At 45.4% G+C, this 22,366-nt stretch overlaps 1 protein-coding gene across 1 annotated transcript in view; it reads left to right on the top strand.

Moving 5' to 3' along the window:
- The window catches only part of RIN3 (Ras and Rab interactor 3), a 91,425-nt gene extending 69,365 nt beyond the window's left edge, over positions 1-22,060 (top strand). The window contains exons 7-10 of the mRNA XM_056851834.1: positions 5,257-5,565; positions 13,797-13,928; positions 18,364-18,527; positions 21,758-22,060. Coding sequence (XP_056707812.1) covers positions 5,257-5,565; positions 13,797-13,928; positions 18,364-18,527; positions 21,758-22,060 — 908 coding nt within the window. The remainder of the gene's footprint in view (positions 1-5,256; positions 5,566-13,796; positions 13,929-18,363; positions 18,528-21,757) is intronic.
- Positions 22,061-22,366: the final 306 nt, after the last annotated feature.

Below are 22,366 nucleotides of genomic sequence, written 5' to 3'. Positions count from 1 at the left end.
GAATCAATAAGTCCCCGTACTGAACATCTGCTGCAGGCCCGCTCTGTGACCCTGGGGCTGAAACAGATAACGATCATGTGTCTCATCTTGTCCATAAAAAGCATACTTCAGGCCTGGGCCTTCAATTGGCCTCAGGGCCATGTAGGGAAAGGAGACAGGATTTAACTGTTCAATCTCCAGTTGGTTTCTCTAGTTGAAACTGGGTTCCAGCTTGGTTATTAGCATTTTAATGGGAAAGGTGTATCATTTAAAAAAGTATACACTTCCCCTTTTAAAAGCTCACAATAAAGCAGATAGCACAGTTTTGAACAGCAAACTGAGTAGAGGTCGAAGGGTTACACACACTCTCCCTTTCCTGTGTGGCCCAGAAGCAAACTGAGGCAGTATGAGGAGTTGGTTTTTATACACTGATTTTCTCTACCTTTAAGGATTCTCAAACCGGCTTACAATCATCTTCCCTTCCTCTCACCACAGCAGACACCTTGTGAGGTAGGTGGGGCTGAGAGCGTTCAGAGAGAACTGTGACTAGCCCATGGTCACTCAGCAGGCTTCATGTGGAGGAGTGCAGGAACCAACCCAGTTCTCCAGATTACAGCCCACTGCTCTTAACCACTACACCACGCTGAAGGAAACCTCCCTTTCTGAAGATCTGGGTCATTCTTTCCCCTTCCCCATTGCAATTAAAATCCTTGCTGCTCATATACTCAAAAGCCCTCTTCTGGGAGAAAAGAACACATGTAAGGGGGTGGGGAAAGGAATGAAGTTCCTGGCCCCACCTCTGGAACCTCAGTGGAACATGAGCATCAGCTGAGTGTATTCGGGCTGTGCCCCCGTGATGGAGAATGTTGCTGTTTTTTATCATTCCTTGTACAGAGCCTAAAGGCTTATTGTCTGTATCCTCCTCCCCACTAGGTATCATCTGAAGCGGTCTCATGTTGCCCAGAGGGATGCGCAAAGTTGCTTTTCACTGAGTCAGCCTCATGGCCTCTAATTGGTGGAGGATCTCTGAAGCAGAGATTTTTCCCAGCTAGAGTTGCCAGCTCTGAGGTGGGAAATTCCCAGAGATTTTGGGGGTGGAGCCGGAGGGAGGCAGGGTTTGGAGAGGGAGGGACTTTGTGGGGTATAGTGCCATAGCGTCCACCTTCCAAAGCAGCCATTTTCTCCAGGTGGACTGACCTCTGCCGCCTGGAGACCAGCTGTAATAGTGGGAGCTATCTCCAGCTATCCCCTGGAAGGTTGGCAACCCTGTTCCCTGCCCTGCGTCCTGAAATCCCAGAAGCTGAAGCCAAACCTGGTGCCTCAGGTGCAAAGGTAGGGCTGCACCTGTGTATTGCTAACTTCTTTTAATTAATAGCCTTGCCCCATACAACGTGGCATGCAGAATTCTGGCAGTCGAAGCTTTTCCTGGCATCAGTCTCGAGTGATGGGGATGCTCGCCATGCCAGAAGTTCTACATATTGTTGAAATTTCTACATATTGCTGTTAAAGGCAGAAGAGAAAGGCCAGTTAAAAAAAATAGGTGACCCTGATTGGATCTGGAACTTTTTTACCTTCATAAATTCCAGCAAATTCTAGCTTCTGATGACCGTACTGATGATTGAATAGAGTCTAAATAATAACTGAATGATAGACTCACAGAGTGGAATGAGACCATGGGTCAGTGGTAGAGCATCAGCTTCGTTTGCAGGAGTTCCCCAGATCAGTCCCCAGTATCTCCAGCCCAAATGCTCAGGTGATGTGAAAGACCACCACCTGAGGAACCACGGCCAGCCATGGTAGACAATGCAGACCTTGACAGACCAATGATCTGACTTGATATAAGGAAGCTTCATATATTGTTATGTGCCCTAACTGTGCAGACAGACACTACCTTCTATGCTATACCTACACCTAGATGCATTTGGTAGTTTATTGCCCTTATGCAGAACATAACTGCTGAAGTAGAAAAGAGCAAGAGTCCAGCAGCACCTTAAAGACTAACAAAATTTCTGGCCGGGTATGAGCTTTCGCGAGCCACAGCTCACTTTTTCAGATAGAGGTCATAACTGCTGAAGAGTCAGCAAGGAAAGATGGGTTTGGGCAAGAGTTCTGAGGGAAGAGAAGATGTCTTCAGGGGATTTCAAGCCATCACTGCCCTTGCAGGAAAAATCCCTTGATACAAGCACATTTCAGATACTACCATTCCGTGGCCACATGATATCAGGAGATAGCCTGGTCACATTGCAACACAGAATTAAGCTTGTGTGTTGGGTTGCTGCCCCTGTAGAGTTGTCAACAGGATGAACATGATGCAATCCACTGTCCTTTTTGCAAATCCGAAGGAAGGTTTTCCGGGTGTTTTCTCCTCCTGGATGTTAAGTAAGCATTAAGCAATAGCCTCAGTAGGTAATAAACAGAGAGGGCTTCCGCTGCAGAATAAGGAGCTTCATGCTGCTGAATGTATGTGAATAGTGCCAGCAGTGCAGAAGGTTGCATTCAGTAGAGCTGTAGGAAGCAGAACAGCTAATAGCCTCAGGGGGAAATGAAAGTTGAGAAGGGTTGCTTCACCTCATCTCCACCCGAACGGGTTGTCTTTCTACACAGTCATGTTGTCAGCGTTTCCTCCTAGATCACTGGTTCCCAACCGGGGGTCCATGGACCCCCAGGGGTCCGCGAGAACTAAATTAAGGTCCGTGAAACAAAGTTATAAACCCATAATAAATTAATATTTTCAATTAAAAGTTCTCTATTTTATTTATATATATATATATATATATATATATATATATATATATATATATATATATATATATATATATATATATATTCAAGTATTATTCTAAGTTTAATGTTTAACTAACAGTTATGATTAAAGTTTATTTTCAAATTCTCAGAATTTTTATTTTGAACCTTGGGGTCCCTGCACCGAACAAAAAAGTCCTAGTGGTCCCTGGTCAAAAAAAGGTTGGGAACCACTGTCCTAGATGTTCTTCTCAAACCAAATATGGTGGAAACTAAGAACATAAGAAAGGCCCTGCTGGATCAGGCCAAGGCCCATCAAGTCCAGCAGTCTGCTCACACAGTGGCCAACCAGGTGCCTCTAGGAAGCCACAAACTGAGCTACTCGTCTTTATATCCAAGGCCACATTCCCCATAACGTGCCAGTGGCTCAAGGGTACAGCATCTACTCAGCATACAGAAGGTGCCTGGTTCTATCCCTGGCCTTTCCAGTTAAAAGGGCCAGGTGGTAGGTAGGGTTGCCAGGTCCCGCTTCACCACTGGTGGGAGTTTTTTGGGGTGGAGCCTGAGGAGGGCGGGGTTTGGGGAGGGGAGGCAGAGTCCAATAGCCAAAGAGGCCATTTTCTGCAGGTGAACTGATCACTATCGGCTGGAGATCAGTTGTAACAGCAGGAGATCTCCAGCTAGTACCTGGAGGCTGGCAACCCTAGTGGTAGGTAATATGAAAGACCTCTGCTTGAGACCCTGGACTAGTCCCTCTGCCAGTCAGAGTAGGCGGTACAGACCTGGATAGACCAATGGTCTCACCTGCCATAATGCAGTTTGGTGTGTGTTCAAGTTGTTTTGCTTTTCTCTCCTACTCATGCCATTTTAGAATTGTCTCCAGCCTTGCGTTCTCTTTCACATCCAGCCCAGGTTCTGCTGCTTTGTGTTCCCCAACATTTCAGAATTCCGTTCTCTCCTCTGCCATCTACTTGTTCGTGCTGTGAAAATCTCCCACCTAAATTACAGGAAACTGCTCCTAGCTGGCCTACTTTCCTGTCTTTGTTCCCATTTTTTCTGTTAATTCATTCTGCCTCTGCTAAACTCATCTTTGTATCCTGTTATTAGGTGAGACCCCCTGACAAATATTGTCTTAAGTATCATAGAATCAAGTCTACGGAGGCTGTTGAGGGTCAAGGCGAGGAGTTTCTAAAGCAAACCAGAAGAATGTTCTTAAATAAGGAAATGGGTTTGTTCAAGAAAAATAAACGCAGGCATGTTTAAAAAACATACAATGCATTTAGGCTACTATCCTATCCTAGCCAGCATGGTGTAGTGGCTAAGAGCGGTGGTTTGGAGCGGTGAAGTCTGATCTGGAGAACCAGGTTTGATTCCCCCACTCCTCCACATGAGTGACGAAGGCTAATCTGGTGAACTGGATTTGTTTCCCCACTCTGACATACAAAGCCAGCTGGGTGACCTCTCTCAGCCCCAACTACCTCACAGGGTATCTGTTGTGGGGAAGGGAAGGGAAGGTGATTGTAAGCTGGTTTGATTCTGCCTTAAGTGGTAGAGAAAGTCGGCATATAAAAACCTTCTTCTTCTTCTAGCTTAGATGATAAATACTTAAAAATATGGAGATCCTGTGGAGCAGCTCGTAGAGTTTTTAGAGAGAATGTTTCCCTACCTTCTCCCAGCAGCCTGAAAATCCTGTCCCAAAAGTCAGGGAACTCTCGTAAACAGAATGCACCACAGTACTGGGATTAGGGTTGCCAGGTCCCTTCACCACTGGTGGGAGGTTTTGGGAGCGGAGCTTGAGGAGGGTGGGGTTTGCAGAGGCACCTTCAATGCCATGGAGTTCAATTGCCAAAGCCGCCATTTTCTCCAGGTGAACTGATCTCTGTCAGCTGGAGATCAGTTGTAATAGTGGGAAATCTCCAGCTAGTACCTGGAGGTTGGCAACCCTAACTGGTGTGGACAAACAAGGTGGGGAGATAGAGAAAGATGCACTCCACCAATGTCTTCCACAAGCTTTTCTGCTGGATCCAACCTTTAGTGTTGTTCAGCTGGATTCGAATCCAGTAGCACCTTAGATTGTCAGGGTAGAAGCTTTCAAGAGTCAAAGTGCCCTTCATCTGATACTTCGTGTTTGTTGTTCATTTCACTCTAATATGCCTTCATCAAAGTAAAGTCACTCTTCATTGTTGTGACAAATCCTCTTTCCAATGAGAACTCCGCCCTTATCTGCAAAAGGAATCATTTAATCGCAGTCTGTAGAGGAACATTTATTTAATCATCAGTCCCATGAGAAATTTTAATGTATAGGCAGGGGGCACAGGGAAGGAGGGGAGAGAAAGAACTAAGCTGGAATCTTGTCTACACAATCAGTCAAGTGGCCCAGAATATTTGCATACCTTTTGAAAGAGGATGATGGGACAGGTAGGTCAAAATACACAAATTGGTATTTTAAGTAATATCAGTATCTGAACTAGCTCTCCTTATTTCCTGCATCTTGTTTCTCACATATTCCTTTTATATCTTATTCCCCTCTCCCAGAGGCGATAATCGAATCCGCTTTGCACAAGTGTATGTTGAAGCCTTTACAAGACGCCATCTACACCTACTTACGCGAAATCCACAACAAAGATGGATCCTTTAAGTTCCTGAAGGAGAACCAGCAAGTCATACAGAATACAACAACTACTGACTTGGGAGTCACCACTAGCGTGCCTGAAGCCACATTGCTGGAGAAAATCCTGCAAAAATTCACCAACATGCATAAGGCTTACTCACCAGAGAAAAAGATTTCCATCCTCTTGAAGTCTTGCAAACTCATCTATGACTCCATGGCTCAGGGAAATCCAGGTACTATCGGGCAGACCAAAAACCTGTAGTTGCTTTTTTAAAAAGTCTTTTGGATTCATAGAATAATAGAATCATAGAGTTGGCAGGAACCCCCAGGGTCATCTAGTCCACCCTCCTGGTCAATTAGGGTTGCCAGGTCCCTCTTCGCTACCAGCGAGAGGTTTTTGGGGCAGAGCCTGAGGAGGGCAGGGTTTGGGGAGGAGAGGGACTTCAATGCCATAGAGTCCAATTGCCAAAGCGGCCGTTTTCTCCAGGTGAACTGATCTCTATCAGCTGGAGATGAGTTGTAATAGCAGGAGATCTCCAGCTAGTACCTGGAGATTGGCAACCCTACGCTCAATGCAGGATCAGCCTAAAGCATCCCTGACAAGTGGTCCTCCAGCCACTGCTTGAAGAGAGCCAGTGACTGTTCTTAGATTATAGTAGCAGTTGGAAACAGAGTAGGAAGCATTGCTTGCTAGAAGATGTAGTCTTATAGACACAAAGCAGAGGCCTTTTATGCAGGGATGTTTTCCTGCAGTCACCCCCGCCGACTCAAGGCTTCCTTTTGATTATGGATGCCTTTTCTGCCCGTCAGAGGTCGCCTCGCTCTCCCTGCAGGTTTTGCCCACATTTTCCAGATGCTGTTTTAGCCAGAATCTGGAAAATGCAGGCAAAATGTGCAGGGAGACCGAGGCGACCTCTGATGGGCGGAAAAGGCATCCATAATCTAAAGCAGTGGTTCCCAACCTTTTTTTGACCAGGGACCACTAGGACTTTTTTGTTCGGTGCAGGGACCCCAAGGCTCAAAATAAAAATTCCGAGAATTTGAAAATAAACTTTAATCATAACTGTTAGTTAAACATTAAACTTAGAATAATATTTGAATATATATTTTTATAATAGAGAACTTTTAATTGAAAATATTAATTTATTATGGGTTTGTAACTTTGTTTCGCGGACCTTAATTTAGTTCTCACGGACCCCTGGGGGTCCATGGACCCCCGGTTGGGAACCAGTGATCTAAAGGAAGCCCCGAAGCAGTCGGTGGGGGGTGAACACATGAACACACGGAGCTGCCTTATACTGAATCAGACCCTTGGTCCATCAAAGTCAGTACTATCTACTCAGACGGGCAGTGGCTCTCCAGGGTCTCAGGCAGAGGTCTTTCACATCACCTACTTGCCTAGTCCCTTTAACTGGAGATGCCGCTGGGGATTGAACCTGGGGCCTTCTGCATGCCAAGCAGAGGCTCTACCACTGAGCCACGGCCCCTCCCCACAGGGAAACGTCTCTGCATAAAAGCCCTCTGTTTTGTGTCTATAAGACTACATCTCCCAGCAAGCAATGCTTCCAACGCTGTTTCCAGCTGCTGCTATAATCTAAGAACACCGCAATATCAAATCTCTCTAAAGCGAATAGTGTAGTGGTTAGAGTTCCAGACTAGCCCTTGAAAGAACTGAGATTCAAATTCCTGTCCATCCATTCAACTTAGTAGGTGATCTTGGACAGTTACTCTCTTGCGGCGGTCCTTCTCGTGGGGTCGTTGTGAGGATAAAAATGGACGAGTGGAAAACAGCACTCTTCCTTGATAGCGTGATGCACTAATGCTTTGCCAGAGGTTTGTAATGAATTTTGAGATCCTCGTGTGGGGGCCGGTAGCTGCTTCATCAGCAAGTGACGATTTCCCCCTTTGTGCCTCAGACGCAAGGGAGTCGCATCTCTGTGCATGTGTGAGGGCAGAGCCTTCATTTCTTTATGGACGTCTGGGCAGGACTCCAATTTCTTTAAACTGTGCATTTAATTATTAAATACCAATTTCATTCAGGCACTGTAGTCCAACCGGTGGCCGGTGCTGCAGATAGTTTACCTAGAATGTAATTGCGCTGGGGTTTGTAACGGAGAAGAGGGTTTATTTTAAGCCTCTTATCGATATTTATGAAACAAATGTTTTGTGTCATTGAAAAACAGAAAGGAGGCAAACTGGATTTGGAATAAGGCAATTCCACCTTGAACCAAGCGAGACCATTTTCAATGTCATTGAAGCAGCCGCTGAAGGGCTTACAGTTGCTAATGAGGTGTTCCGGGAGAACCAGGAGATAAAGACAGATGTTATAATGAAGAAGGCATCTTTCTTCCTTCCTTCCTTCCTTCCTTTCTTCCTTCCTTCCTTATCCCATAAGGAATCAAGGCAGGCAATAACCAAAGATAGAGAGAATAATGAAGCACTAAATAATATGCAAGACTATTCCATATAAAATATTAATGGTTCATGATAAACGTTCAGTAGGTTTTTTAAAAATGAAATGCTATCCGTGAATCATATTTTTAAAATACGTACCTGAAATGAACCCATGATTTAATGTTCTGGTACTATAATACTTTAATGTTCTGGTTTAGGCAAATGAACAGTGTTAACGTGGCTAAACCCTGACCACTCCTGTTATCCTCAGAGGCCCTCCTTTGGGTGCCCCCACCATCTGAGGCTAGATGAGTGGCAGCCTGAGAAGGAGCCTTCTTGGTTGTGGCACCAAAACTCTGGGACCTCTTTCTCCAGGGAGATTCAGCTGTCTCCCTCTAGCTTTGTCTCCCACCAGCGGGCTAAGATGATGAAGGAGTTGGTTTTTATATGCTGATTTTCTCTACCACTTAAGGAAGAATCAAACCGGCTCACAATCTCCTTCCTTTCCCCTCCCCACAACAGACACCCTGTGAGGTAGTTAGGGCTGAGAGAGTTCGGAGAGAACTGTGACTAGCCCAAGGACACCCAGCTATCTTCATGTATTGGAGTGGGGAAACCAACTAGGTTCAGCAGATTAGCCTCCGCCTCTCATGTGGAGGAGTGGGGAATCAAACCTGGTTCTCTAGATCAGAGTCCACTGCTCCAAACCAGCGCTCTTAACCACTACAGCACACTGGCTCTCTTTGTTTTGTTTGGCATTTCCTCACAGACTCTTAGCCATTCTCCCTGTTTCAGTGTTGATATGTGTTTGTGTGTTAGTATGTTTTATTTAACCCTGGTACAGATTATTACCATTAACAGACTATTAACAGATCCCGATTTTCACCCTCCTAATATGGCAAAAAGACAAATCTCTACATTACTATACGCAGATGATACTGCTATCCTCTCTATCTCTAAAGTAGGGTTGAAAAGGACAGTACAAGCACTCTCAGCTTACTGCAAGGAGGAACATCTCACAATCAATCTCTCAAAAACAAAAATTGTTATTTTTTCTAAAAAAAACCTCCAAGTACAGATGGCAGATTGATGGCCATAACACAGAACAAGTTAAAATATTCAAATACCTAGGAGTAGTGTTTCAGTCTTCTGGCACTTGGTCAATTCAGATAACGCACATAACTGAGGCTGCCCAAAGGTCTGCCACAGCAATTTTGAGATTTTTCTTTACATATACCCAGTGCATTGAAGGTATTTAAAGGGAAAGTGATCCCACAATTAACCTACGGCTCACAGGTATGTCTTTATAAGGATCTCCATAAATTTGAAGTAATACAGTCTAAATTCCTTAGATCCGTATTTGGAGTACCTAGCTGCATTTCAAATTCCCAGCTTAGGATAGAAGCAGGCCTGGTACCTGTAGGAACACACAGAATGTTCCAAGCCATAAACCTCTGGCTCAAGCTAAACCTAGCTCCATCTGGGTTAACCTCGCTAATACTCATAGATAACCGCCCTTCAAGGTGGATAAGAGATATAGAGGCCCAATTGTACCATCTGGGATATAGTAGCGAAGCATTACTACAACTAGGTTATCAAAGAGCTAAATTACAAATTAAGCAAAGGCTATGGGACATTGCGCATCAAACTGACAGAGCACAGGCCCCCCTATTACCAGCAAAAAAGATTGTAATAAAAACTTTGTGCCTCTAAATTACCTTTTCTCGCTGGAAACCCCAAAGTTGAGAAGAGCCTTTACCTTAGCCCGGTTCAACGTACTCCCATCCGCCCTTATTGACGGAAGAGATGCATGTATCCCATATAATCAACGAACCTGTCCTTGCCAGTCAGGCGGGATTGAAACCATTGAACACGTCTTATTAGATTGCTGTTACTATCAGGAAATTAGATCCAGGCTCATTAGACCAATATTGTCCAAATACCCAGGTAGAACAAGCTCCTTTTATACCGACTTTCTCCTTGTTGACTGCTCCGAGACCACCCTTAAGGTGGCAAAATTCTGCGCGCAAACATGTTTAATAAGACAGACGAAGGTAACCTAAATTTGAATTAAAGTTATCTAAGTGTTATAACTGTACCATTTAACTATTTATATATGTCTAGAGTTATATCAATTTGTTGCTGGTCTTTGACCTTAAATAAACTTGGTGGTGGTGGTGGTGGTCAGCTCCCCCTGCATCTAATCCAGGCAGGAAGCCAGAGCTGAGCTCCGCCTGCAATATAGCAGAACTGAGCTCTGATTTCCCTGCCCCCCTTCAGCATTTTACAGGCTTTCTTTAGTTAACAGCTGAGCTGTGGTTCAAATGTGAGTCATGGCTCACCTGTTACAGGGGAAAGGGGGGTTGCCAGGCCTAGCCAGATTCTCCTCTACAGTGGTGTTTCTATGTCAATGCAATGGAAGAATTGGGGGGTGGGGGTGAGTGAGGGCCAGGACAGCAGAAATAATACTGGAATGGGGCCCGGCCCAGCCCACCTCCACTCACCTCGCTGCTGCTGCCCCTCTCCTTTGTGGAACCAGCTTAAGTTGCCATTTCTCTCCAGTTTCCCTAGTTTAACAAGAGAGAACTGTGCCCTTTTCATCTATGAAGCTTTAAATATATATTCGCTTTGGCCTGTCTCTGTCACCAACCTTATTACGGTGTGTAAACCATAGTAAAGTTTGGGGAGATCTCCAAAGGCAGCCCTCATATCAGACTTTTTTTGGCGGGAGGATCTTTATGCAATTTAATGGGGAGATTAGGTTTGCCAGGTCCCTCCTCTCCATCGGCAGGAGGTTTTTGGGGGGGGGGCAGGGGCGATCACGCACGTGACCGCACACAATGCAATTACGCCACTTTCGGGTTTATTCCCAGAAGCGCTGCATTGCTGCGGCTGTTTTAGCACTCAACCCCACCAAAATGCTGGCATTTGGGGGGTTTGAACGCCGTGGCGATGCAGTGCTTCCGGGGGTAGACCCAGAAGTGACTTAATCGCGTTGTGAGCGATCCCTGCTTCCAAGCAGCCCGATGGATTGGCGGGCAATTGCCCACCGAAACCACCCACCTGGCAACCCTAGGGGGAGATGACTGCAAATGTTGATATTAATTTTCCATTGTGGATCTCATTAGTTCTACATAGGGTTGCCCAGCCTGGCCTAGCAACCAGTGGGAGATCAGGAGTCCGGGGTGTGGGGGGACACTGGCAGTGGTATGATGTGACTTCCAGGAGATAAAATAGAAGTGACATCATGCCTCTCTAGAAATAGCCAGAAACTTTCTGGTGACTGCTAGATGGCCATGATGTGAATTCCAGGTTTTCCCAGAGGTGGCCGTTTTTAAAATATTTCTTCTGCTCTGAGTGGTGGCAGGAAACAATATGCCAGGGAACTGGCAACACTAGTTCCACACTGGCATTAAATTGGTAAGTACATGTAGCTCAGGAAGTTCCTGCCCCTTTACTTCAGATCCACTATAGGACATATACAGTGCAGTTCTGAGCAGAGTTACACCCTCTAAGGCCATTGAAGCAATTAGGAAACTTTCAGTTTCCCCTTGTTCTTGAGAATAATGTCTCCAGATAAAATAGGGGAAGCAAAAAAGACTTCTGCAGTCTTTCTGCGCTTTTCTAAGGATTCATCAAAGAGCATCTTTTCTGTGCTAAGCATAGATGTGACCCTGAATTTGAGATATACTGTGTGATCACTGGTATAATCTTCATGGCATAAGTATCAGTTCAGGTGATTTATGTGTTTCTTCTTTAATGAGTATACGGCCTTTTGATGATTTGCTCTATGTGGCTTACGCAGAAATCTTGTACTCAGTAATAGTGAAAAAATTTCTAATTTAGAGATATATATTTTTCCCAAACAGAAAACATTCGCTATGTGATGATAATGACATAAGATTTGGTTAATAAGGACACTTCTGTTCTCTACCACACACACACACACACACACACACACACACACACACACACACACACACACACACACACATAATAAATAAAAGCCAGCTTTCCATTTGCTGGATATATTTTCAAGCTAAATTTTGTAATAAGAAGCAGAAGGGTGTTTATTTAAGGCTCCCACTGAGAGTAATTCTCAGCCTGGCAAACAAAGCTGATTCATAGGAATAACTTGGAACAAGTTAATGAGAGTGATCCAATGAACAGTTAAGCATGCTTAAGCCCTTGATGTTGATTTAAAAGGAAAGAACTATGCTTGTCTCTGTTGGATTGTTGCCAGTGTGAATATTTAAGAAATGATAACCATGGATACCATTCCGTTGGGCAGGGTGGCCCTGGGAGCTTTATTAAGCAGGGAAGGGCTGCATCTACATGGCGAGTATTCTCCTTTTTCTGTTCATCATTGCTGCGATTGCAGGGGCAAGTGCACTGGCCATGGAGATTCTACATAGGAATTTACTGTGCACTTTCCTTTGTTGATGATCATTTCTCCAGCATTTGCCCTTAATGCACCACTAGGGAACTTAAAAAAAAAACACACCGGTAAAAGGTATAATGCTACAGCGATGGACCAATCAAAGAAACGGTGGACTCTGATCTGGAGAACCGGGTTTGATTCCCCACTCCTTCACATGAGCGGCAGACGCTAATCTGGTGAACCGGGTTGGTTTCCCCACTCCTGCACATGAAGCCAGCTGAGTGACCTTGGGCTAGTCACAGCTCTCTCAGCCTCACCTACCTCACAGGGTGTCTGTTGTGGGGAGGGGAAGGGGAGGTGATTGTAAGCCGGTTTGATTCTTCCTTAAGTGGTAGAGAAAGTCGGCATATAAAAACCAAGTCGTTGTCGTCGTCGTCGTCTTCTTCTTCTTCTTCTTTTATAGTGCTATAGCAGTTATCAGTAGCTATTACCAGTTTTTTAAAGGCTGCAAACAGCCTTCTGTTATTATGGTAGATGGCAGAGGGCTGAGGCAAGGGGAGTGAACGGGGGAACTTCTTTGTGGATGCTCTGTTGCCACTGCAAATGCATTTGCATTCCCAGCACCAATAAGAGCTACACCAATGAGAGGTCTGGGAAAGAGTGTAAAGAGGACTGGGAAAGGACCATTGGTGCATGTTTAGAGCATGGTGACCTGTGGTGACCCCTCCCCCCCAAAAAGAAATCCAGTTGAGATAACAACACAGAGAAAAACCTCCGTGTGGAAACAGCCTGTGAAGGACCTAAAAAAAATATCTTGGAACAACACGCAATAATGCTGCTTGTTAGAAATCCATTGTGCATCCAACCCCTTCAGACAAATTGGTTCCACTTAAAGCCATAAAGCAGACATTACACAATAAGTAAACATTCCAATAAACAATATTAAGAAAATCCTGTTGTAACTTTTACACTAATAAGAATCCAATAAATAAGGATTTCGTAGCTACCGGTAAGTACAGGCAGGGGAATTCAGGCAAATAATTTTGGCAATATAAAGAAGAAATGTTTTCATTTTTAAAAAAATCCAAGCTACATAATTACGAACAGGACTGCATTGTAAATAATGGACGGAGATTTCACCCAGAATAGGTATTCAATCTCCACCCCACCCCCCCATAGATTGGTACTGTTTTTCTTTAATTTCTACAATATGGACATAACATCTTACAATTCTCCTTCTTTTTCTCCAAAATACAGAACATTTTTTCTCATAGTATCTACTTAAAGTGTCTCTTGTTTAATTACCATTGCCTGAGAAGGCACAGCTGCAAATATTCTTAATTTACAAGAAATTGGTTCAATAAGATTATTTTACAATTATGAAGCTAGGGAAAGAATCTTGAAACTTGACCTACTGCCACGTTAATTTTCACGTTCCTTTGATCGGTCCATTTTTTAAAAAATCTGTGTTTTGGCAGCTAAGCAACCCAGCTGCTCCACAATGACTCTGGTAAGGTCTACTTCTCACAAGGGCCTGGATGTCAGTTGTACACTCATGGTGGAGCCCAGCCTTGGATGCATGTCTCTTCCCTTCTCCTACCGTACGTAGATTTTTGGAAGTGTGAATGAGCAGCCCTTGGCTTGCCAGCCTGCTGGTACCTTACTGGGTCTCTTTCTTCTTGTTTTCAGGGAAGCCGTATGGGGCAGATGACTTCCTTCCAGTGCTTATGTACGTTCTGGCCCGCAGTGACCTGACAGAGATGCTTCTGAACGTGGAGTATATGATGGAACTCATGGACCCTGCTCTGCAGCTGGGTGAAGGTGAGATCAAGTTATCCTCTGATGGAGGTTAGGAGTGGGGTGGGGCCATGGGTTAGTGGCAGGAGCAGATGGGAAGTGAAAGGGCCCCTGGAGCAAGCCCAGTGGAGTCTCAAGCCAAGCCAGTGCTACAAGGGTCACTCAGTTCAGCAATACCAACAATGAGTATGTGCTCACCCATTAGTCCCTCCTGAAAACTAGCAGCAGTATAGGACAAGACCATTGGTGGGCTGACACCAGTTACCTTTGCCAATCAAAGGTGTGCTCCAAGTGGCTCCTGAGGGACTGGCAAAGTTGCTAAAGCTTGGTTATGCTTGCTACTGGCCACCAATAGCCTCCTTTCCCACTTGCCACTTGTTCTCGCTTTCTCCTCCTCTTCATTTTTAACTGGCACTCCATAAGAACATAAGAAAGGACAAGCAGGATCAGACCAAGGTCCATCAAGGCCAGCAGTCTTTTCACACAGTGGCCAACCAGGTGTTTCTAGGAAGCCCACAAACAAGACAACTGTAGCAGCACCGTCCTGCCTGTGTTCCACAGCACCTAATATAACAGGCATGTTCCTCTGATCCAGGAGAGAATAGGTATGCATCATGACTAGTATCCATTTTGACTAGTATCCACTCCAGCAACAAAAGGCTTTTCCACATGGTTTTTTCCCCATCAGTTCTGGTCCCGTACTGCTTTGGTTTATCCCCTGATTTCCACACACATTTTTGTGCCTTTAATTTTCACTTTCTGTTTCTTTGGGGATCACTTCTACACTTCATTTTCTAGAAGCCGATTCTGAGTTGCCTTTTCCTCATGCGTAATGTTTGAACACATGAAGCTGCCTTATAAATCAGACCCTCAGTCCATCAAAGTCAATATTGTCTACTCTGACCTGCTGCGGCTCTCCAGGGTCTCAGGCAGAGGTCTTTCACATCATCTACTCGCCTAGTCCCTTTAACTGGAGATGCCGGGGATTGAACCTGGGACCTTCTGCAAGCCAAGCAGATGCTCTACCACTGAGCCACGGCCCCTTCTGTTGTTTGCTCCTTGTGCACACCTTCCTTTCTGTCTTGACATTGGGCCATTGGTCCCATGAATCCCCTGAGGCGTTGGTGCAAACAAACTGGCCTCTTTGACAACGTGGCTGCCTAGGCAATAGATACCTAGTGATTGCCTAAAGCGGGGGGGGGGGGATATCATGTGTGCTTGAAGAGGAAGAGATCCCTATCAGTAAGGAGTAGGGAAATTAAGTGATTCCCCCCAACACCCCCCAGCTGCTGGGTTTGGAATGCAGAGCATTCTCCAGAACGTGTTGCTCTTGGTCCAAATGACAGCTTAACATATTTATTTAGCTAACAGTTACGAGTTGCTGATAATGAGTAAGCAAAATGTGCAGGGAGTACAGAATTTCATGTAAGTGTGTGTGTGTGGGTGGGGGGGACTTCTCACACAAAGGCATACAAGAACTGGTGAGCACAAGGAGCCGAAGGAGTTCGTTTGACATCAATGGTGGAAAGGGGAGTGGATCCTTTTGCGTGAGAAGCATGGAGAGTGTGCTCTTGTGGGCGTGTGATAGGGGCAGGTGTCCTGTCCTACCAGTGTAGCTTTTTAGCCGGTGGCCGAAGCAACTATGAGCTGTGGGCATTTGGGCTTTTGTGGTGTAGTTGGGGTTGCCAGGTGGGCTGCTCCAGAGTGGGGATTGTGCACGCGACTGCTAAAGCGACTGCGGCCATGTGGCTCTTCCAGGGGTAAACCCAGAAGTGACGTGATTGCTTTGCACGCAGCTGTGTGCATGCACAATAGTTCCAGCCCTGCCCCCTAAAACCTCCCGCCGATGGAGAGGGGGGTCCTGGCAACCCTATGTGCAGTGGTTAGAGTTTCACAGTAGCATCTGGGAGGTTTCATCCCCCACTCTGCCATGGAAGCTTGCTGGGGGACCTTGGCCAGTCACTCTCTCTCTCATGCTAACATACCTCACAGTATTGTCATTTGGGTAAAATGGAGGAGAGTAGATGACGTACGCCAATTTGGGTGCCCTTTGGGGAGAAAGGCAGGGTACAAATTAAGTAAGGACATTCGGGCACAATTTTGTCCCTACATTATTACTCATAAGGAACTCTCATTAAAGAAAAAGTTGGGGGCTTCCGGTCTAGGGGAAATTAGGTATGATTGACTTCAGTGGGAGGATTCAGAATATATTTTATTTTTTGTCTTTGGAGTTCGGTGGGTCTTCAAAGTGCTTGTTTCTGCCTCCCTTTTGCCCTTTGCAGTTGAGGGCTTTGAGGTTTGTTGTTCAAAGGGTATTTGCAAGTAGTACAGTGAGCCTTCAACCTTCAAACAGCTTTTCTCCTTGGGTGCAAAGTCTGCTCATTAATTTTTTCATGACTAATTTTGTAATTGTGTAGTGGTAATAAAAAAAACCGTTCATGTTTTGTTGAATAGGAGAAAAAGAGTCGAGAAAACCTCCACCCAGGAAAAAAGTAAATGGTGATGGATCTTTTCACAGGAATACCTGGCACCGTGATTAAACAAGAAGCCATTAATTAGGCTACTTTAGAACAAGGGAGGCATGATTGTTTTAAAGGGTCAGGATCCTTAAGTAGCCTGAAGAAGGAGAGGTTTTTCAGCCCTTGAGTGGAGAAGTGACACTGCAGATGTATTTTAAATGATTTTTTTTTTTGCCACAAGTCAACACTTTCTTTTTTAAAGTAAAAGGTTGATAAGGTTATTGTTCTTTGTAAGAGCTATTCCAGACCAATGAGCCAGCTCAGAAACACCCTCTCTTCCCCTGACCACAGCACTAATGGAGTATACAGGGTATAGGCGCCATCTAGTGGCCACTCTCCTTAACTGCAGTGTTTAGATTTTCACTTTTTAAGCCATCATGATGGTTGGTTCTTGTAGGTTATCCGGGCTGTGTAACCGTGGTCTTGGTATTTTTTTTCCCGTGACGTTTCGCCAGCAGCTGTGGCAGGCATCTTCAGAAAAGTAACACTGAAGGACAGTGTCTCTCAGTGTCAAGTGTGTAGGAAGAGTAATATATAGTCAGAAAGGGGTTGGGTTGAGCTGAATCATTGTCCTGCAAAAAGTATCAAAGGTAATGTGCTAATAATTGTCCTGTAAGTATCAAGATAATGTGCTAATGAGGGTGTGGTATGTTAAAACACCATCATGATGGTGTTTCTCTGCCAAAGCCAAAATAATCTCCTCATTAAAATTTTCTTTCCGTGTTTTCACTGCCCATCCCATTTTGATGGTTTTATTGGAGTGGTGGACTCTGATCTGGAGAACTGGGTTTGATTCCCCAGTCCTCCACATGAGCGGTGGAGGCTAATCTGGTGAACTGGATTTGTTTCCCTGCTCCTACACATGAAGCCAGCTGGGTGACCTTGGGCAAGTCATTCTTTCTCAGCCTCACCTACCTCACAGGGTGTCTGTTGTGGGGAGGGGAAGGGAAGGTGATTGTAAGCTGGTTTGAGTCTCCCTTAAGTGGTAAGTCGGCATATAAAAAACCAACTCTTCTTCTTCTGTTTGTGGTGCTGGCAGCTGCTGGGGCTTAGAACTAGGGCTGCCAACTGAGGGATAGAAAATTTTCGGAGATTTGGGGGTGGACTAGGGTTGCCAGGTGGGTGCTTTTGGCAGGCAATTGCCTGCCGATCCACTCAGCTGCTCTAGAGCACGCAATGATGTCACATCCGGTTTTACCCCTGGATGCGCCGCATCGCCACGGTGCTTTAGTACTCAACCCCCCAAAATTTGGGGGTTTGAGTTCTAAAGCGGCTGCAGTGATGCAGTGCTTCTGGAAGTAAACCAAGAAGTGACATCAGACTGAAAAGAGTCTATCCAAGAAGACTTTGAGTTGGCCTGCTACTGATCTCTCAACCACTTTGCCCAGAAAGGGCAGATTAGAGATTGGGCTATAATTGGCCATATCATTTTTCTGTAGGGATGGTTTTTAAAGTAGCGGATGGATAACTGCCTCTGTGAGTGGCAGAGGGAAGGAGCCCTGATTTGGGAAATACCTGGAGATGTTGGGGGTGAAGTCTGACGAGGGCGACGTTTGGAGAGGGGAGGGACTTCATTGCCATAGAGTCAAATTGCCAAAGTGGCCATTTTCTCCAGGGGAACTGGCTGGAGATCTCCAGCCACCACCTGGAGGTTGGCAACCCTAAATAGATACTAAGGGTTTGTTGATGTGGTCCTTATATGATTTTAGCAGCTGGGATGGGGAAGGATCTAGGGTACAAGTAGTGACCTTCACAGATCCCAGGATCTTCCCCACATCCGTCACAGAATCTGGGTCAAAATGATCCATAAATAAACCAAGCAGTATATTGGGCCTTTCTTCTGGTGTGCCTTTGTTACAACTGGCATCCAGATCAAAGTGTTGCATGAAGCGCATATAAACCCAAGGGCAGTGGATGGACGCTTCTTAATTTTCCCACAGGTTCTTATTATTTAATCACTACTTACGGAGCAGTGGAGCTGATCAAAAGTTACGATAAGATCACGGTCACCCGGCAGCTGAGCACCGAGGTTCAGGACTCCATCCACCGCTGGGAGAGGCGGAGAACGCTGAACAAAGCCCGGGCTTCCCGCTCATCTGTGCAGGTGAGAACACTCTTGTCCTTAGCAGTATATGCTATAAAATGGGGGTTATAGGCTGGATTCTGCAGCTGAGCCAGCTGGAACCCTCTCTGATCAAGCTCTCAGTCATAACATGTATGCAGTGTGATTCTTCTTTTTCTAGATACAGCAGTCGAGTGGCTAGTAAATTATATAAGTAGAATATAATATTATTCAAGCTTTGCACCATAGCTAGATCAGATGAAGGTTAGAAAACAATTTATGTATTCTAAGACTTAACGATTAGTGACAGCTTAAAAGGATTTAGCTCTACTCCACTAGGTATGTGATGAAGATCTTGTTGTACACATGTAGTATTGACTATGTATAAGGAGTGTGTGTTGCATATTGTATGTGTTGTTATATGTTGTATTGAAAATAAATAAAATTTAATTTTATAAAAAGCTCTCTGCAAGGGAAGGACTTATCATCAAGGTCAGCAGGTGGTGGCAACCATCCAGGGCAGTGCTAAGCAGGGATAACACCAGTGTAAGGCCACTGGTTTCAGTTTAACTCTGCTTACTAGGATTGCAGTGCCCATAGCAAAGGGTCTCCGACTAATGTTTTGCCCCCACCCCACCCCCTGCCTCAGACACACTGTTATTTCATGGTGTAGAAGAAGAGTTGGCTTTTATATGCCAACTTTCTCTACCACTTAAGGGAGACTCAAAGTGGCGTACAATCACCTTCCCTTCCCCTCCCCACAACTGACACCCTGTGAGGTAGGTGGGGCTGAGAGAGAGTGACTTGGCCAAGGTCAGCCAGCTGGCTTCATGTGTAGGAATGGGGAAACAAATCCAGTTTGCCAGATTAGCCTCCGCCGCTCATGTGGAGGAGTGGGGAATCAAAGCCGCTTCTCCAGATCAGAGTCCACTGCTCCAAACCACTGCTGTTAACCACTACACCAAGCTGGCTCCATTGTGTGTGAGTTCAATGTGATTCTTGGCCTCTTAAGTATAGGCAAAATAAACAGATTCATTCTAGGACCTCTCCTTCCCACCCCCTGACATTACATGTTTACACTAGGACCTCATAGCCTTACCTGTTTCCACCTCAGAGTTCCCAGGACAGATCCTAATTTCCAAGATCTGATGAGATCAGGCTATACACCACACTGCCTTCCCTCCCTTCTATGTATTTAGCAGTTGCCAGACAGGCCTAGTTCACCAGATTCAGCTTTTCCTATCACTGCATCTTTATTCTAAAACTCCCAACATGATATTTGGCCCTACAAAGCTGCTGTAGGCGGGTGCTGCATGATATGGTAGAGTGCTGCGTGATATGGATCGAGGTGGTGTTATTTTCCCCATCAAAAATGGTCCCCCTCAATTGCTTTTATCCTTAATAAGGGGGGTGGGGAGTCAGGCATTTTGCAGCTTAGAGCAAGCAAAGTGGCATTCTTAGTTAGGGAAAGAGCACAGGAAGAGATGCTAAATCCCCACTGCAGCATCAAACAACAGAACCTGGCGCCAAGGAGCAAATTCAAACCATCCTTACATTCAGCCACATGATGGCAGCAACATCTGCTTCGTTTACATTTTTTAAGGGTGTTTTCAACTAAGGCAAATAGCCTTAGAGAGTTCAACAGGGAGATCTTCGTTAAGGGCGGACCTTTGGACACTGGAAACAAACAGCAGTGACAGAGAGCCTCTCCCAGTTGTGTAAAGTGCCCTCAAGTCACAGCTGGCTTGTTGCGACCCCATGGGGTTTTTAAGATAAGAGACTAACAGAGGCAGTTTGCCACTGACTTCCTCTGCATCCTGGAATTCTTTGACTGTCCCCCATCCAAATACTAACCAAGGCCTTTTATGCATGGCTGTTTCCCTTGCCATCACCCCTCTGACAACATCAGATCTTTGTTTTGATTATGCATGCCGTTTCTGACCATCAGAGTTTGCCTCGCTCTCCCTGTGCGTTTTGCCCGCGTTTTCAGAGACCTATTTTATCTCGAATTTGAAAACACAGGGAAACGCAGGGGGAGAGTGAGGCGACCTCTGAATGTCGGAAACAGCATGCATCACCCACCTGCTTAGTCCCTTTAACTGGAGATGCTGGGGATTGAACCTGGGACCTTCTGCATGCCAAGCAGATGCTGTACCACTGAGCCACAGCCCATCCCCACTGATAGTACAATGTTATATAAATATATTGTACTATCCTGATCAGGGGCCTGGAGACCGAGCTTATGAGGAAAGGCTGAGGGAGTTGGGAATGTTTTGTCTGGAGAAGAGGAGGTTGAGGGGGAACATGGTTGCTCTCTTTAAGTATTTGAAGGGCTGTCACTTAGAGGAGGGCAGCAGAGACAGCAGAGGATAGGACTTGCAATAATGGGTTTAAATTGTGGGCAGAAAGGTACTGGCTGGACATTAGGGAAAAATGCTTACAGTAAGAGTTGTTTGACAGCGGAAACAGCTACCTAGGGAGGTGGTGAGCTCCCCCTCACTGGCAGTCTTGAAGCAGAGGCTGGACAAGCACTCATCAGGGATGCTCTAGTCTGATCCTGCATTGAACAGGGGGTTGGACTAGATGGCCTGTATGGCCCCTTCCAACTCTGTGTTTCTACGATTCTGCGTACTCATGTGGCAGCTTTATACCTTGGATTCATTTGTGGGCCGTTCCTTCCAGTTTCTGCTGGAAAGGCAGATGATGAAGTAGTAAAGTAAGTAAGTAAATAAAATAGGTAAAAACAGCCATGGCCAATCTGGGAATATGTTCATTTGTAGCCCCCCACCCCTGAAAACACACACACTGTAGCATGGTGTCCTGATTATGATTATGTCATTGTAGAGTGGTATCCTGATCATGACCTTTCTGAAATCCCATAAACTCTCCAGGGGGGTAGCCATGTCAACCTGTTGCCGCAAAGATAAACAGAAGCCTTGTGGCCACTTTAAGGACTAACCAGATTCTATTCCAGCGTAAAGTTTTCCATGAGTCTAGATCCCAAAAGCTTATGGTGGAATAAAATCTGGTTAAACTTTTAAGGTGACGCTAGATTCCTGTTTATTTTTCCAAAAGATTGTTACAGCTGAATAATTCAGAAGGGCCTTCCGTGCCTGATGGCCTGTTGGCTGTGTCATTTATTGTGGTCTGTTTGTGTGTGGTAAGGATTCTGTGGACACCATTTCAATCGTAACCATCGCCTGAAGTCCGTAATTGGCAAAAGGTGGTCTGCTAGCATCCTCAGTGATTCCCTTTATTTGCCCGGTTTCCAGGACTTCATCACAATCTCCCTTTCGGAAGCAGACGCCATGACACGGACGCTGGCCTATCGGACTGATGCAACGGCTCAGCAGCTGACTGAACAATGCGCTGCGAAGTTTGAGGTCTTGGAGCCTCAGGACTATGGCTTGTTTGTCCAGATGGGTGAAAAGAGCTTGCAGCTCGCTGAAGATGCCCTCCCTCACCGTATCAAATCGCATCTCCTGAACAAAGACCCCAAGGAAACCTTCCTCTTTATTTATAAGCAGATAAGCGGCCAAGAGACACCAGTTATCAAGGAACCGGACGATTTATAACGGCAGAGTTGTGTGGCTGTAGCAGTCTTGCTTGAAAGATATTGTAATGTTTTTGCCTTACGGAACATTCTGATCTCTGTGGGTTTCGGAAGCAGGCCAAAACGCAGCTTCTGACTTGAACGTTGAGAGGGGACAGCATAAGCCATCTTCCACCAGAACATTTTCTGTCGGCAGAAATCTTTTGCAACAGGAAGTGGAATATTCCAAGAAACTGTTACTCTTAGGGAAACTTGAATCATTTACAGTGCAGTCCTAAGCAGAGTTGCCTTGCCTTGGATGGGCCAGGCTAGCTTGATCTCATCAGAT

This window comes from Euleptes europaea, chromosome 6 (genome assembly GCF_029931775.1).
Source record: "Euleptes europaea isolate rEulEur1 chromosome 6, rEulEur1.hap1, whole genome shotgun sequence".
Lineage (NCBI taxonomy): Eukaryota > Metazoa > Chordata > Lepidosauria > Squamata > Sphaerodactylidae > Euleptes > Euleptes europaea.
This window is presented reverse-complemented; position numbering and strand designations above follow the sequence as displayed.